This window comes from Rhinopithecus bieti, unplaced genomic scaffold, assembly GCF_001698545.2.
Source record: "Rhinopithecus bieti isolate Rb0 unplaced genomic scaffold, ASM169854v2 scaffold_32008, whole genome shotgun sequence".
Lineage (NCBI taxonomy): Eukaryota > Metazoa > Chordata > Mammalia > Primates > Cercopithecidae > Rhinopithecus > Rhinopithecus bieti.
Genome location: NW_016814433.1, coordinates 3,126,914 through 3,143,659, shown reverse-complemented (window position 1 = coordinate 3,143,659; position 16,746 = coordinate 3,126,914). Strand labels below are relative to the sequence as shown.

Genomic DNA, 16,746 nt, shown 5'->3' with positions numbered 1-16,746 from the left:
CGGGCAGGTACAGTGGCTCACGCCTGTAATCCCAGCACTTTGGGAGACCAAGGCAGTAGATCACACGAGGTCAGGGGTTCAAGACCAGCCTGACCAACATGGTGAAACCCCATCTCTACTAAAAATACAAAATTAGCTGAGCGTAGTGGCACATGCCTGTAATTCCAGCTACTTGGGAGGCTGAGGCAGGAGAATCACTTAAACTCGAGAGGTGGAGGTTGCAGTGAGCTGAGATCGCACTACTGTACTCCAGCCTGGGCAACGAGAGTGAGACTCTGTCTCAAAAAAAAAAAAGAAAAGAAAAGAAAACTTACTATAAAACTACTGAGATGAGGTCAACGTAACATATGGAGTGGTAGACAAACCAAGGGAAACAAGAAGTAACAAATATAGATGTTCGCATACAGGAGAATTATTATATGGCCAAAATTAGCATTTCCATTTAATCGGAACACATTAGATATATTTGTTATTTTTGTTATTTATTTATTTATTTTGAGACAGAGTTTCACTCTCATTGCCCAGGCTGGAGTGCCATGGTGCGATCTTGGCTCACTGCAACCTGGGTTGAAGCGATTCTCCTGCCTCAGCCTCCCAAGTAGCTGGGATTACAGGCATGCGCCACTACACCTGGCTAATTTTTTTTTTTTTTTTCTGCATTTTTACTAGAGACAGGGTTTTCCATATTGGTCAGGCTGGTTTTGAACTCCTGACCTTAGGTGATCCGCCCACCTCGGCCTCCCAAAATGCTGGGATTACAGGCGTGAGCCACCATGCCCTGTCCCTATCTCTCTCTCTTTTTTTTTTTTTTTTTTGGAGATGGAGTCTGGCTCTCTCGCCCAGGCTGGAGTGCAATGGCGCAATCTTGGCTCACTGTAACCTGGGTTAAAGTGATTCTCCTGCCTCAGCCTCTCAAGTAGCTGGGATTACAGGCGTCTGCCGCCACGCCCCGCTGATTTTTTGTATTTTTAGTAGAGGCAGTGTTTCATTGTGTTCCCCAGGCTGGTCTCAAACTGCTGAGCTCAGGCAATCCACTCACCTCGGCCTCCCAAAGTGCTAGGATTACAGACATGAGCCACCATGCCTGGCACCTGTCTCTCAAAAATATGTTTTTTGCCCAACACACATTTCCAGGTTGCCATAGGGTAAACAAAGTAAATTAAGCTAGCACAACTGAAAAAATAAAACTGGGGCCTTGGCCAGGCACAGTGGCTCAGGCCTATAATCCCAGCACTTTGGGAAGCTGAGGTGGGAGGATCACTTGAGCCCAAGAGTTTGAGACCAGCCTGAGCAGCATAATAAGACCCTATCTCTATAAAAAATTTAGGCTGGGCGTGGTGGCTCATGCCTGTAATCACAGCACTTTGGGAGGGCGAGGTGGGCAGATCACTTGAGGTCAGGAGTTCGAGACCAGTCTGGCCAACATGGTGAAAACCCTTCTCTACTAAAAATACAAAAGTTAGCCAGGCATGGTGGCGTGCGCCTGTAATCCCAGCTACTCTGGTGGCTGAGGCATGAGAATCACATGAACCTGGAAAGTGAAGGTTGCAGTGAGCCGAGATTGCCCCACCGCACTTCAGCCTGGGTAAGGAAGTGAGACTCTGTTTCCAAAAAAAAAAGATACTACAGACCAGGCGCAGTGGCTCACGCCTGTAATCCCAGCACTTTGGGAGGCCGAGGTGGGTGGATCACGAGGTCAGGAGATCGAGACCATCCTGGCTAACACAGTGAAACCCTGTCTCTACTAAAGATTCAAAAAACTAGCCGGGCGAGGTGGCGGGCGCCTGCAGTCCCAGCTACTCAGGAGGCTGAGGCAGGAGAATGGCGTGAACCCGGGAGGTGGAGCTTGCAGTGAGCTGAGATTGTGTCACTGCACTCTAGCCTGGGCGACAGAGCAAGACTCCGTCTCAGAAAAAAAAAAAAAAAAATCAAGGAGGCCCGGTGAGGTGGCTCACGCCTGTAATCCCAATGCTTTGGGAGGCCAAGGCAGGTGGATCACCTGAGGTCAGGTGTTTGAGACCAGCCTGGCCAACATGGCACAACCTGTCTCTACCAAAAATACAAACATTAACTGGGTGTGCTGGCGGGCGCCTGTAATCCCTGCTACTCGAGAGGCTGAGGTGGGAGAATCACTTGAACCCGGGTGGTATAGGTTGCAGTGAGCCAAGATTGTGCCACTGCACTCCAGCCTGGGTGACAGAGCAAGACTCCATCTCAGAAATAAATAAGTACATAAATAAATAAATAAGTTAATAAAAGAAAATTTAAAATAAATTAGAGCTCTGCTGGGGAAGTACTGACATATGATATATATTGAGTGGGAAAAGTAAGATGCATGAAAGTGTGTACAATATGACCCAATTTTGGTATAACAATGACCAAAACCCAGTAATCCTTTTCTATATGATGGGGTGTGTGTGCGTGTGCGTGTGTGTGTATTATGCATTCATGATAAAATTGTGTATAGGTGTGTGCATATGTAATAAAGCTATTTTTCAAGACAAATACTAAGACCAATTCATTGCAAAAGAGAAAAGGCCCCGAGAAGAAAATAAAATTAGCTATAAGCCCCTCCCCTCCCCCATATAACACAAGAAACATCATATATATTTTTTTCTATGCTTACATGTGTGTGTTTACTTTTTAATTAATTAATTAATTTTTTTGAGACAGAGTTTCGCTCTTATTGCCCAGGCTGGAGTACAATGGCGCAATCTCAGCTCACTGAACCCTCCGCCTCCTGAGTTCAAGCAATTCTCCTGCCTCAGCCTCCCGAGTAGCTGGGAGTACAGGCATCTGCCACCAGGCCTGGCTAATTTTTTCTATTTTTAGTAGAGATGGGGTTTCACCATGTTGGCCAGGCTAGTCTCGAACTCCTGACCTCAGGTGATCCTCCCACCTTGGCCTCCCAAAGCGCTGGGATTACAGGCATGAGCCACCACGCCCGGCCTATGTGTTTACTTTGCACAAAATTAGGATCATATAGTTCATATTGCTTTTTTTTTTTTTTGAGATGGAGTTTCGCTCTTGTTGCTCAGGCTGGAGTGCAATGGCACGATCTCGGCTCACTGCAACCTCCACCTCCTGGGTTCAAGCGATTCTCCTACCTCAGCCTCCCGAGTAGCTGGGATTACAGGCATGCACCACCACGCCCAGCTAATTTTGTATTTTTTTTTAGTAGAGACGGGGTTTCACCATGTTGGCCAGGCTGGACTTGAACTCCCAACCTCAGGCGATCTGCCCACCTCAGCCTCCCAAAGTGCTGGGATTACAAGCGTGAGCCACTGCGCCCGGCCCATATTGCTTTGACATCCATGTTTCTTCTAGTCAACTTTTCTCATCTGTCTCTGAGCATTTGCTGATGCTCTTTTCTCTCCAAACCACCCCTCCTTTAAGCTCCCATTTAAATGCTACCTCCTCTGAGAAAGCTTCCCTTTAACGTGCCTGACAGATAGTGGTTGGCAGCTCTGAAGTTTATCATCACAGGCTCTCTCCCCTTCCTTGAAGCATGTTTAGGTCTACCTTGTATGAGAGTTTCTCGTGTGCTCCTCACCTCTCCTGTTAAACTGGGGAGCTCCTTGGGGGCAGGATCTCTGCCTCTTTCATAACTGTGTCCTCACGGTGCCTAGAATGTACACAGTAGGCACTTCATAAGCATCACCGTACAAAAGGGACATAGGCTTCCTGCCTGTCTTGTATGGAGTCATCTCGAGATAGTGTGCACTAAATTAGACAAGGCGAACGGGGTAGATGCTTGGACACTGGAAGGAAGAGGTCATAGCTGGGGAGCCGCCTCCAAGGCCTGGGGGATCCCCTTGGGACCACCCAGATACACCCTCCACTCCTTCCCTGGGCTCTTCCAACTGCTCAGAAAGGAACAACCCACACACAGGGCTCTGTGTATGATATATATTTATATATATAATTGCTCTCATTTTATTTTACTTAATCCTCTTTTTACAGTAGATCTGACACAGGCATTAAATAACTGCAGAGAGAGACCATGGTAGGGCGGGTGCAGGAAAACATGGGGGCCCGAAGGGAAGAAACACAGATCCAGCTAGAGAAAAAGGGAAGGGTCCACCAGTGGGTGGAGTGTGGAGGCTGCAGCATTAAAAAAAGAACAAGGTTAGCGAGGATGAGGAAGTGAAGAGTTGCTGGAGGACAAAGGGTTAAAATGCCTCTACAGCTACAGAAAATTCAGAGCAGGAGGCAGGAGGCCCCTCATTTGACATTCTATGGGCATTATGGGTTTTTTGTTTTTGTTTTTGTTTTTTTTTAAAGGCAAAGGGGTCTGAAGGAGACGGAGCCAAGACATTCAGAGGCTAGATTTGGAACTTTCAGGCTGGCATGCGGAGGAAAGGGAAGGAGTTAGTGATTAGTTGATAACTTGCTAAGAGAAGCCAGAGAGAGGATGGTGGGGGCAGATCTGGGCTCAGGGGAAGGAGGTGGAATAGTCCCAAAGCCAGCCGATGTTTCCAAGGTGGCCACTGGGGACAGAGCCAGAATGGCCGCCCCTCCCCCAGAGCTCCCTGGGAAGTGGAACTTGAAGGATATTCTGGGAAGGCGAATGGGGGAAGGGAGCCATCCGTAAAAACAAAGTGGATATTCAGCCTAGGTCAACCCCACCCCTCTGGGGAGCAGCTATTTGGGTGATAGAAGGGCCTAGGAAGAAACTGAAGGCCAGGCGCGGTAGCTCACGCCTGTCTGTAATCCCAACACTTTGGGAGGCAAAGGCGGGTGGATCACCTGAGGTCGAGAGTTCAAGACCAGCCTGACCAACATGGAGAAACCCCGTCTCTACTAAAAAATGCAAAAAATAAAAAATAAAAAATTAGTTGGGCGTGGTGGCGCATGCCTGTAATCCCAGCTACTCAGGAGGTTGAAGCGGGAGAATAGCTTGCTTGAACCCAGGATGTGGAGGTTGCAGTGAGCTGAGATTGTGCCATTTCACTCCAGCCTAGGCAACAAGAGCAAAGGAAGGAAGGAAGGAAGGAAGAGAGGGAGGGAGGGAGGGAGGGAGGGCTGAAGTCGGGGGTTGCCGGAAGGAAGGAAGGAAGGAAGGAAGGAAGGAAGGAAGGAAGGAAGGAAGGAAGGGAGGAAGGTAGTGCTGAAGTCAGGGGTTGCCAGAGGATTTTCAGGAAGGGCCAACGGAGGCCTCACTTCCAGTCCCTCATTTCCCAGCTCACAGAGTCACCAGAGGGTGAGAAGCAGAATGTGCCAGGAAAGAGGGAAAAGGCCACAGAACCACCTTGTCCTCAATTACAAAAAGGTGCATTTCAGAGGAGGGAATAGGGATGGAAAGGAGGAGAACACCTGCCCAGGAGCCAGGAGCCAGATAAGTTCAAAGTCACCAAGATGGTGACTGTGTAGACAGGGAGAAAGTGTGAGAGATCAAGGACCAGTGACTAGAGCTTAGGAATGGAAGGACGGAGTGCCACATTCATCTCTGGAAGCAAAGGGGTGAAATGAGACACGTGTGCACGTTTGTATGTGTGTGGAGGGTGGGGGTATGTAGCTGGGTGGGTGGGTCAGTGGGCACTTCCTATAACTCTCAGGGGATATGCAGGCAGGAGAGTGGATAGCTCTCACAGCTAAACCAGAACTAGAAAGCCTCCTAATTCCTCTGTGGCCATCTTAGCCCAGCTCCCTCTCACTGATCTGAGGTTGGGAGAAGTTGGTGGGAAATGTGAGTGACAGGGAAGCACAATGGACTTCAGGCTGGGTTGAGAAGTCAAGGAAAAGGGTGTGAGGCTCAGACAAGTCATAGCTCTGTTATCAAAAATACCTTTGGGGTGGGTGAGGGAGGGATCAGGCAGGGTCAGGGACATTCCAGGAGCATCCACAGGAGAGAGATGGGGTGGGAGGAAGGGGCCTCAGGTTTTGTTGATGCGGAGTTTGAAGGCCACACGGCCGGCAAACTTGTCTCGCTCATCATCTGTGGCGATGTTGGCGGCGTTGATGCGGCATTCTACATTCACCTCCACATTGGGGGTCACATTCAGGAACTTCACAGCCACCAGGGGCTGTGTGTAGTTCACCTGGGCCGGAGGAGCAGTGCAGGGTCTAGGCCTGGGGCAACGTGGCCTCCTTCCCTAGCTCACCACCCACACCCGCCATCAGCCTGGGCCTCCCCTGGGACTTACGTGGAACTTTTTGCCATAGTAGGGGAAGTACATGAGGTCGATGTTACCGTTGGCAGGGAACATGACGAAGTTGCCGAGATTCTCAGCATCTTCATCTCGCTGTGGGGGTGCAGGAAGATAGGGGGTGAGCCAGTTAGGGATGGCAGGCACCCAGGAGCTCACCAGACTTCCATTTGTTCTTTTGTTCTTCCTTCGCCCCCGATTATTCCTGTCTCAAGTTTGCCTCCCTGGAGCTGTGAGTCTGTGTGAGCGTGTCTGCGTGTGTAGATGAGGGGATGGTCTGTCTCTGTCATCATTCTAGGAACTCCTGAAGGCTGCTAATGACACGAAAGCCTCCTACTCTACTCCTACCCCAAGTTCTTACCCCATCCTCAGGAATCAGTTTCTGGAGCAGAGCCAAGAAAGAACAGATACATGATTAAGGGTTGAATAGAAAGCAAGGAAGGGGATGTGGAGGGAGCAGCAAGTTTCTAGAAAGGACAGACCATGGGGCGGGTAGGGGGGAACAGGGTCCCAAGGACAACGAAGTGGTGGCAGATGGTGCTAACAGATCAGCAGCTACCAGATACCTAGAAGGAACTGACGAGTGGGGGCCATATGGGAGGGAGAGCGAAAGATATGGACAATCCTGGAGTAAAGAAGAAGGTGGAAGCATTAGGGAGAGAAGCCAGAGGCCAGGGCGTTGGTGAAGGAGGGCATGTGTCTGCCCCTAGGAGAGCAGGCCTCTGCATCCTAGAGAGAAGCTAGAGGAGTGCGAGGCCCTCGGAGTTCAAGCTACGGTGGAGCCCACAAGCCCACTCTTACCCCCTTGTTTCTATGGTGATGGGGCCTCTAGGAGCAAAGAAGATAGGGAGAGACAGGTGAATTACACAGAAACCATGAAGGACACACAGGTGAGCAGGCAGACAAGGCCCAACGAACTCACCTTCCCAGCACAGGTAACATTCATGCTCTGGTTTGCTCCTGCATAGAAGTTGATGACCTGGAGTGAGGATGGAAGGTGAAGAGAGTCAGAGAAAGAAGTTGTCAAAGATGGGCATCCAGACCAAGCTAAGCCAGGGACTGTAGTCTCAACTACTAGGGAAGTTGAGGCGGGAGTATAGCTTAATCTCAGGAGTTCAAGGCCAGTCTTGGCAACATAGCGAGACCCTGTCTTAAAAAAAAAAAAAAAAGGGCCGGGCGCGGTGGCTTCAAAGCCTGTAATCTCAGGCACTTTGGGAAGGGCGAGACGGGCGGATCACAAGGTCCAGGAATCGAGACCATCCTGGCTAATACGGGTGGAAACCCCCGTCCTCCTACCTAAAGAATACAAAAAACTGGCCGGGCGCGGTGGCTCAAGCCCTGTAATTCCCAGCGCTTTGGGGAGGCGAGAACGGTGGATCACCGAGGTCCATAAGATCGAGACCCATCCTGGGCTAACTGGTGAAACCCCGTCTCTACTAACAAATACAAAAAAAAGTAGAGCCCGGGTGGAGGTGGCGGGTGCCTGTATCCCAGCTACTCGGAAGGCTGAGGCAGGAGAATGGGCGTAAACCCGGGAGGGCGGAGCCTTGCAGTGAAGCTGAGATCCAGCCACCGCACTCCCAGGCCTGGGCACAAGAGCAGGACGTCCCGTCTCCAAAAAAAAAAAAAAAAAAAAAAAGGCATCCAGCCTTCTAGCTACAGAGCTTACCCTCCAAGAGCCCCGCCTCTCTTTTCCTCTCAGCTACACAAACCACAAACATCCAAGTCTCTCTCATGCCCATTAGCCCCAGTGAAAGGATGCAACTGTCTGCAGTGGTGTCCCCAGATCCTTCCTCCATTCACCCTGGAGACCAAGGTCACAGGTACCCGATTCATCTTGATGAAGACACAGGGCTGCCCAGTGCTGTAGCCATAGTGGGTGGGGTCCCCAATGCCAGAGCAGTTGCCCAGCTGGGTCCGGTTGAATTGGCAGGCACGTTTGGGGTAGTTGAGGACTCCATTATCTGGCTGTTCGTAATAGCGCCCAGGGCGGCAGACATCATTCTTTTGGGCTTGGATAGAGTCGTTGTAAGCTAAGGAGGTGGGAGGGAGAGAGTCAGGGGCCAGATGCTTCACTTCCAAGGTCCCCAGTCCCCTGCCTGAAGTCGTGAACTGCCACATAGCCAGGCCCACACTCACGCTCCAAGAACTTGTTGAGCTTCTGAACATGCTGGTCCCAGCTTTCAGTGTCACTGACATTGACAATGACATCAAGGTTCTCAGTCTTGGGACGAATCATCAAGCCTACAGCCGACAAAGGCAGAAGTTGGGGGTATCTATAAGATGAGGGGCTGCACACAGAGGGAAGAAAATGGACACAGGGAACACCAGGGTGGGGACAGCGGTGAATATCTGAGATCATCTTCACGGGAGGGTGATCTCCCGTGGTTATCTGCCACATGCCCAAATCACACAGCTCCCAACTGCAGGAAATGGGAAGGTGGACAGATTCCAAGAAGAACTTCCCAGAACATGGGGATTGGGTCATCAGAATTAAACTCCTGGAAGGAACTATGAGTTCCTTCTGGAGGTTTAGGGGCACAAGAGCAGTTAGAGTAGCTGGCAGGGGAAGCCTTGAAACTCACCCGGTGTAGCCAGTCGGTCCTGGTACTTGGGGGTATGGTCGGAGACAGTCTGCAGCATCACCCACATGGTGAGGGTGAACATGGCGGTGAGGAACCCATAAAAAACGAGGTAGAAGAGGAGGATAAAGGCTAGGGAGGAGGAAACAGGGTCAGCAGGGCCTAACATTCCCACCATAACCTCACCTATCCCCACGTACCCCTCTACCCACTCTGAAGTTCTGCACTGTGACTGGTCACAGAGTCACAGAGATATCTTAGAGCCTTCCCCTGGGAGCAAAATGAGACAAGCTGGAAGCAGGCAGTTGTGTCTGGCTTCCAGCCATGACTCCCAGCCCCCTCCTGGTCCTAGGGCACAGTGAAGCCCGACCTTGTGGAGGCCACAGAGACCTAAACCCTCGTTGCTGGGGCAACTCCAAGTATAGGCTGCTGTTACTTTGCCTCCAATTACATTTCCAACTCCTCAACCATGCTTAGTCCTGAAAAGGCACACATCTGTTACCTCTGCATTCATACTCATACTTAAAGCTGTGCTAGCATGGTGACTTTTTAAGCGGGTACTGGCCACCATTCACAAGCAAACTCTCATGCCACCCTGCAGAGCCTGGACCCTCAGATTTGAATAGCAAAATCTCTCTCCTGGTGCCCTTCAGAAGCCAAACTTTGAACACAGTTCCTGAAATGCAAGACCTAACACTCTAGCCTAGCTACAAATCTCTCAGAGACAGCTTGTTAGAACCTTCGACAGTCACCCCACCCTCAGCTCACACCCAGCACCCTGGGCAGAGGCAAGGAGGAAAGGCAGAATCTCCCACAGCCTTCCCTTGGTGGGGTTTCTCCATGGCTCCCCTGCCTGAAGTAAGGGCCCAGGGGCCGGCTGTTCCCACCACCCTGGACTCCCAATCCTTCCATCTCAGAAGACCCTTCTTCCAGGAAGTCCTGTGGCTCTCCCAAGCATTGCTGGATTCTTTCATTCCAGGGGCTGGAGTTTGAGTTCCCTGAGGGCATGGATTGCATGGGGCCCACCTCGTGGGCCCCTGAGTAGGTGGACCGATGGGGACAGTGACAAATCAGTGTGGAAAAATTGTAAACCGTGTCACACAGTGTCCCCTGTGTCTCAACGTCCCAGCTTGACCATCCCTCTTGGAAGAATTCCACCCCTCACCTGCACCTGTGCAGGTCACCAGGCCCCCCCCCCCCACCACCACCACTACAACTCCCTGAGTCCTGCTATGGTCAGCCTGGGGAGGCTCCCAAGTCATCCGACTGTCACAGACACCTGGCTGGCTGATGCACACAAATCACCACAGTGACCACTCCTCCCTCCGCCACCTACATGGGAGCAAAACCTGCAGCCTCAGAAAAACTCATACTCTCAGCAGCCCCCCAACCCACAAGGGGTCAGAGAAGGCTCCCAAGGCCAGGCGGTGGGATACAGACAACTTCCGCCGTGAAGAACCCCCCTAACACACCCCCCCAAGACCCGCCCCTTCATGAACGTTCCCAGGGTCCAGGGGGTGGGCACGAGCTAAAAATAGACCGGACTGCGGAGCTAGTGAGAGCCGGAGGGAGGGAAGGGGCGCTCTTTGGAGGTGGGGGACGCCCGTGTGGAGCGGACAGGCCCCGAGAGGGAGTGTGAGCGCCGCGGCGCGGACACGGAGGCAGAGCTGGCGACCCCCCGCCCGAGGGGGCTCCGCGGGGGGCGGGAAGGCGGCTGTGACCTACTTTCTCCGCCTCCGCACGGCCAGCCGGGGAGATTAGGCTGGCGATTCGGCCCCCTCCCAGCCCAGAGCCCGGCGGGGAGGCTGGACGCCGGGGACCCGGGAGGGGAGCTGGGACCGCATCGGCGGGACCCTGCGCCCCCGAGGCGTCACCCCGCGGCTCTCCCCCGCCCGTTGCGTGCCGGTCCTGCGTACCCCAGCTGGTCCCGGTGCGGCCCATAAACTGGTGCGTCCTCGGGTTCCACACGAACTCCTTCCACTCCTCAACCACCTGCCCGCAGCTCTTCTTCTCTTTCTGGATGACCATCTTGGCGGCGCGGGTCGAGTCCCGGTGCGGGGCAGGGGGCTGCGGAGAAGCGGGGGCGCCGCGCGCTGAAGCCCTCCACACAACCAAAAGCGCGGGGAGCAAAGGCGGCGGAGGCAAAGGAGACCCCCCTCAGATATGCAGCTGCTGCAGATTCCGGGGTGCACGGCCACGCGCTGCGGGGTGCTGGCAGCGCGGCGGAAGATGCACCGATCCTAGGCCCCCCAACTGCGATGAAAAGGGGTGCTGTCAGAGCAGGAGAGAATAACAAGAGGAAGGGGTATGAACGCAGCTTCACCCTCGCCAAACCGTCTAGAAACAAAACGAAAAGGGGTGCAAAAGCAGACGGCTACAAAAGCCGAGCAGAATGCAGAAAAAAAGCGGGGTACAAAAAGGCAGGGAGAGGTGGGGAGGGGCCGCCCCGAAATTCAAGATGCAAAGAAGCTGTGGAACGAAGCTCAAGGCTCCCTCCGCCAAGCGGAGACCACTGCAACAGTGGTGGCTCAGCCGCGGGGGTGGGGCGGGGACGCGCAGTGGGGGGACAGCCAGGGATGGGGGGCCCCCCAAGCGGAGGCTCCGCTCCTCAGCAGTGCGGGGCCCGCGGTCGCCGAGCGCGGTCTTTATACTCTGCGGCTCTGGGGGTGGCCCGCCCCTTCCCACCCCAGAAGCTCCGCCTCCTTGCCACTGGCCCAGGCGACCTCATACATATGTAAATATGGAGAGATTGGGCCCGCCCCCTGCCTCTTCTGAGGGACCTGGCAGCCTCTGCATTACCCCCACCCCAAGTACTGTACTGGGACAGGGTGGGAGGAAGAGATAGAGGGCGTGTCCGGGCGGAGTAGAGAGAAAGATAACCCCAGAGAAACGCAACGACAGAGAGAGAAGCTGATGGGGGCCCCAGGCAGGGAGTTAGAAAGAGAGTAAGATATAGATGCGGCGGAAGAGTCCAGGAGCAGATGGAGCAGAATGTCAGAGGAATAAAGAGCTAGAGATCAAGAAAGAGAACGAAGAGACCAGCCGGGAGGCTGGCCGAAGGAAGCTAGGACAGGCCACGCGGAGATGGATAAAGGCCACCCTCGGAGGGACGTTCCCCTGTTGGGAATCGCTACCAGTCCTCCAGATGCCTCCTTCTCCAATCTCACAGCCCCTGTCCACACCACCTGGCTCTGTCCACGTGCAGAGGCTTCCCCATCTTCCCATCACGTCTCCCTGAAGCCCTCTCAACACCACAGTCCCAGTCCCCAGCACTGCCCTGAGACCCCAGCCCTGCAGCCAGGTCTACTTCGGTTCTCTGCCTCCTGGCAGCCCCACCCCCGCATCTGAACTCCCATCCTTATATGTCTACTTGGGTCAGCAAACATTTATTGAGCACCTCTATACACTGTGTACTGTAGCCCTGGGGAGGCCAGAGAGGTTACACTCTCACGGGGCTCACAGTCTAGGAGGGGAGAACACTTGCCTCAAAATACCCACATGCTAAGAATCATTATCTCAGGCCTGGCACGGTGGCTTATGCCTCTAATCCCAGCACTTTGGGAGGCCAAGGCAGGCAGATCATGAGGTCAGGAGTTCGAGACTAGCCTTGCCCACATGGTGAAACCCCATCTCTACTTAAAAATGCAAAATTAGGCCGGGTGCGGTGGCTCATGCCTGTAATCCCAGCACTTTGGGAGGCCAAGGCAGGTGGATCACGAGGTCAGGAGATCAAGACCATCCTGGCTAACACAGTGAAACCCTTGTCCCTACTAAAAATACAAAAAAATTAGCCAGGCATGGTGGCGGGCGCCTGTGGTCCCAGCTGCTTGGGAGGCTGATGCAGGAGAATGGCGTGAACCCGGGAGGCTGAGTTTGCAGTGAGCTGAGATTGCACCACTCCACTCCAGCCTAGGCAACAGAGCGAGACTCTGTTTCAAAAAAAAAAAAAAAAAAGCAAAATTAGCAGGGTGTGGTGGTGTGCACCTGCAATCCCAGCTACTCAGGAGGCTGAGGCAGGAGAATAGCTTGAACCAAGGAGGTGGAGGTTGCAGTGAGCCGAGATCGCGCCACTGCACTCCTGGGCAATAGAGTAAGACTTCGTCTCAAAAAAGAAAAAAAGAAAATCATTATCTCGACCTGGTGGCTCATGACTATAATCCCAGCTCTGTGGGAGGCTGAGGCTGGCAGAGGAGGCTGGCTAAGCAAAGGAGTTCCAGACCAGAGCTCAGGAGTTCAAGACCAGCCTGGCCAACATGGTTAAACTACATCTCTACTAAAACTACAAAAATTAGCCGAATGCAGTGGTGGGAGCCTGTAATCCCAGCTACTCAGAAGGCTGAGGCAGGAGAATCACTTGAACCCAGGAGGCGGAGGTTGCAGTGAGCCAAGATTGCGTCATTGTGCTCCAGCCTGGGCAACAGAGCAAGATTCTGTCTCAAGAAAAAAGAAAAAGAGGCCGGGCGCGGTGGCTCACGCCTGTAATCCCAGCTCTCAGGGAGGCAGAGGCCGGATCTCAGCTCACTGCAAGCTCCGCCTCCCGGGTTTATGCCATTCTCCTGCCTCAGCCTCCCGAGTAGCTGGGACTACAGACGCCCGTCACCACGCCCGGCTAGTTTTTTTGTATTTTTTTTTTTAGTAGAGACGGGGTTTCACTGTGTTAGCCAGGATGGTCTCGATCTCCTGACCTCGTGATCCGCCCGTCTCGGCCTCCCAAAGTGCTGGGATTACAGGCTTGAGCCACCGCGCCCAGCCTTCTCTTTTCAACTGTCACCTTAAATCCTTAGCCCAAGTTCTCAACACCTCACATCCAGACTGTCATCCATGTCCTCAAACCCACTCCCTGCAGTCCAAGGCCAGCTTCCTGACATGGGACCTGCACAGTCACGCAAGGCCCATGCTCATAGTTGTTTGGTTTAAAACTCTGTTATTGGCCAGGCGTGGTGGCTCACACCTGTAATTCCAGCACTTTGGGAGGCCGAGACGGGCGGATCACGAGGTCAGGAGATTGAGACCATACTGGCTAACATGGTGAAACCCCGTCTCTACTAAAATACAAAAAATTAGCTGGGCATGGTGGTGGGCGCCTGTAGTCCCAGCTACTGGGGAGGCTGAGGCAGGAGAATGGCGTGAACCCAGGAGGCGGAGCTTGCAGTGAGCCGAGATGGCGCCACTGCACTCCAGCCTGGGCAACAGAGCAAGATTCCGTCTCAAAAAAATAAATAAATAAATAAATAAATAAATAATAAAACTCTGCTATTGCTTTTCTTTCCCCGCCAAACATTCATGGAGCTGAATGCCATCGCTGTCTTGAAATTCTTCATAGTTCTATCTTTGAATTTGTGCTTTGTAAGTGACATCCAGTGGAGCATTGGCGCATGCCTGTGAGCAGAGGAGATAGTCCCATTCACACAGCGTTCCAGATACACCACGAGCACAGAATTCTGGGGGACCTACAACGTGTGGGAGTTCAGCCAGATTCCAAATGAGTACAAGGTAAGCATGTTATGTCTATAGCTGAATACGTGAGGCTGAGCATGGCCAACTGCTAAATTAGACATGAACATGGAAAGGCTCCCTCTGCAAGGAACCTCAACAACAATGGCCCCTGCCTGTAATCCCAGCACTTTGAGAGACCCAGGCGGGAGCATCCCTTGAACCCAGGAGTTCAAGACAAGCCTTGGGCTTGACCCCATCTGGCGAGACCCCATCTCTACGAAAAACTTATTTAAAAATTAGTCAGGCATTTTAGCCAGGTTAGACTAGTAGCCACCTCTAGTCCCAGCTACTTAGGAGGCTGAGCTGGGAGGATTGGCTCGCTATGATCACGCCACTGCACTCCAGCCTAGGTGAGAGAAAGAGACTATCTCAAAAGAAAGAAAAAAGAAAAATAATTCTATTTTGGTTGCAGTGAGCCAAGATCGCACCATTGCACTCCAGCCTGGGCGACAGAGGGAGTCTCAAAAACAAACAAACAAACGAACAAAAAACATTTAAACATTAAATAGCAAAGAAAAAAATACCATGAGAAAGCCAGGCATGGTGATGTGCACCTGTAGCCCCAGCTACCCAGAGGCTGAGACTGGAAGGTCGTTCATGGACATGCTGGGTACTGTGGCTCACACCTGTAATTTCAGCACTTTGGGAGGCTGATGTGGGTGGATCCCTTCAGTCCAGGAGTTCCACACCAGCCTGGCCAACATGGCAAAACCCTGTCTCTAGTAAAAATACAAAAATTAGCCGGGCATGGTGGCCCATGCCTGTAATCCCAGCTACTCAGAAGGCTGAGGCAGAAGAATTGCTTGAACCCGGGAAGTGGAGGTTGCAGTGAGCCAAGATCACGTCACTGCACTCCAGTCTGGGTGACATAGCCAGACCCTGTCTCTAAAACAAAAACCATGAGAAGTTGAAAGAACTATGGATGAAAGGAAAATGGTTTAGGCTGGGTGCAGTTGTTGACACCTGTAATCCCAGCAGTTTGGGAGGCCAAAGCGGGTGGATCATTTGAGGTCAGGAGTTCAAAACTAGCCTGGCCAACAAGGTGAAATCCAGTCTCTACAAAAAAATACAAAAGTTAGCCGGGCGTGGTGGTAGTCCCAGCTACCCGGGAGATTGAGGGAGGAATCGCTTGAACCCTGGAGGCAGAGTCTGCAGTGAGCAGAAATCATGCCACTGCACTCCAGCCTGGGTGACACAGTGAGACTCTGTCTCAAAAAAAAAAAAAAAAAAAAAAATTTATATTTTAGTGCCTCTAAGGGCACGTTTTTCCCTAGGTTTTGAACAAGGGCCCCTGTATTTCCATTTTGCAATGGGTCCTGACAATTACGCAGCTGGCCCTGCTTCAGTCTATTCTGCAGCAGACTCAGGCCTAATTTTCTCAAAATACAGCTTTAATTAGGCCACTCCTCAGCTGAAAGTTCTTCAGTGGCTTCTTATTATCCTGCAGGATAGAGTCCTGATTCTTCAGCCTAACCTGCAGGATACTCTGCAATCTACTCCCATCCTGTGTCCCCAGACTCCTTTCCCACTAGTCCCTGACTAGCCCTCTCCTGGAGTCAAGTCAGGCACTCCTGGGGTAGACTGTGCTTACTCCTGACTTCACACCTCTGTGCATTTCATTCCTTTGTCCTGGAAGACTACCTACCCTTCAGAGGCCAGCCCCAACTCCCATTCATGCATTCGATGCATACCATTTTTTTTTTTTTGAGATGAAGTTTCACTCTTGTCATCCAGGCTGGAGTGCAATGGCACAATCTCGGCTCACTGCAACCTCTGCCTCCTGGGTTCAAGCGATTCTCCTGCCTCAACCTCCTGAGTAGCTGGGATTACAGGCACCTGCCACCGCGCCTGGCTAATTTTTGTATTTTTAGTAGACACGGGGTTTTGCCATGTTGGTCAGGCTGGTCTTGAACTCCTGACCTTAGGTGATCCACCCACCTTGGCCTCCCAAAGTGCTGGAATTGTGGTGTGAGCCACCATGCCTGTCCCACTCAATGTGTATCTAGTGAGCATTTGCTTAGAGCCAGGTGCTATTACTATTCTGGTCCCTGTGTTCCTGGGGCTGCCACTCCAGTAGACAATTAACAAAAGCAAACAAATATAATAATTTTATTATTATTATTATTATTATTATTACTATTACTATTTTGAGATAAAGTCTCATTCTGTCACCCAGGCTGGAGGGCAGTGGTGCAGTCTTGGCTCACTGCAACCTCTGCCTCCTGGGTTCAAGCAATTTTCCTACCTCAGCCTCCCGAGTAACTGGGATTACACGCATGCACCAACACACCTAGCTAATTTTTGTTATTTTAGTAGAGACCGGTTTCACCATGTTGGCCAGGCTGGTCTCCAACTCATGACCTCAGGTGATCCGCCTGCCTTGGCCTCCCAAAGTGCTGGGATTACAGGCATGAGCCGCCGTACCTGGCCTAATAATGTTAATATTATGCAGGAAAGATAGAACAGACTAATGTACCAGAGAGTGCCTGGATGGTCAGGAGTGGCCTTACTGAGATGGC

General features: G+C 52.1%; 1 protein-coding gene across 1 annotated transcript; it reads right to left on the bottom strand.

Annotated features, from left to right (window-relative positions):
• Positions 1-5,749: 5,749 nt before the first annotated feature.
• On the bottom strand, positions 5,750-11,383 carry ATP1B2 (ATPase Na+/K+ transporting subunit beta 2). Its single transcript, XM_017850541.1, has 7 exons — positions 10,648-11,383; positions 8,735-8,863; positions 8,289-8,393; positions 7,977-8,182; positions 7,072-7,128; positions 6,147-6,245; positions 5,750-6,041 (listed from the first exon to the last, which is right to left on the bottom strand). Exons 1-7 carry the CDS (start codon positions 10,757-10,759, stop codon positions 5,877-5,879), a joined length of 873 nt encoding a protein of 290 aa, XP_017706030.1. The 5' UTR covers positions 10,760-11,383; the 3' UTR covers positions 5,750-5,876.
• Positions 11,384-16,746: the final 5,363 nt, after the last annotated feature.

Coding starts and splice junctions, on each gene's coding strand:
- ATP1B2 (XM_017850541.1), bottom strand. CDS start 10,759: ATGGTCATCCAGAAAGAGAAGAAGAGCTGCGGGCAGGTGGTTGAGGAG. Junction 8,394..8,734: donor GGACCGACTGGCTACACCGG/GTGAGTTTCAAG, acceptor TGTCGGCTGTAG/GCTTGATGATTCGTCCCAAG. Junction 6,246..7,071: donor ATGTTACCTGTGCTGGGAAG/GTGAGTTCGTTG, acceptor GCACCCCCACAG/CGAGATGAAGATGCTGAGAA.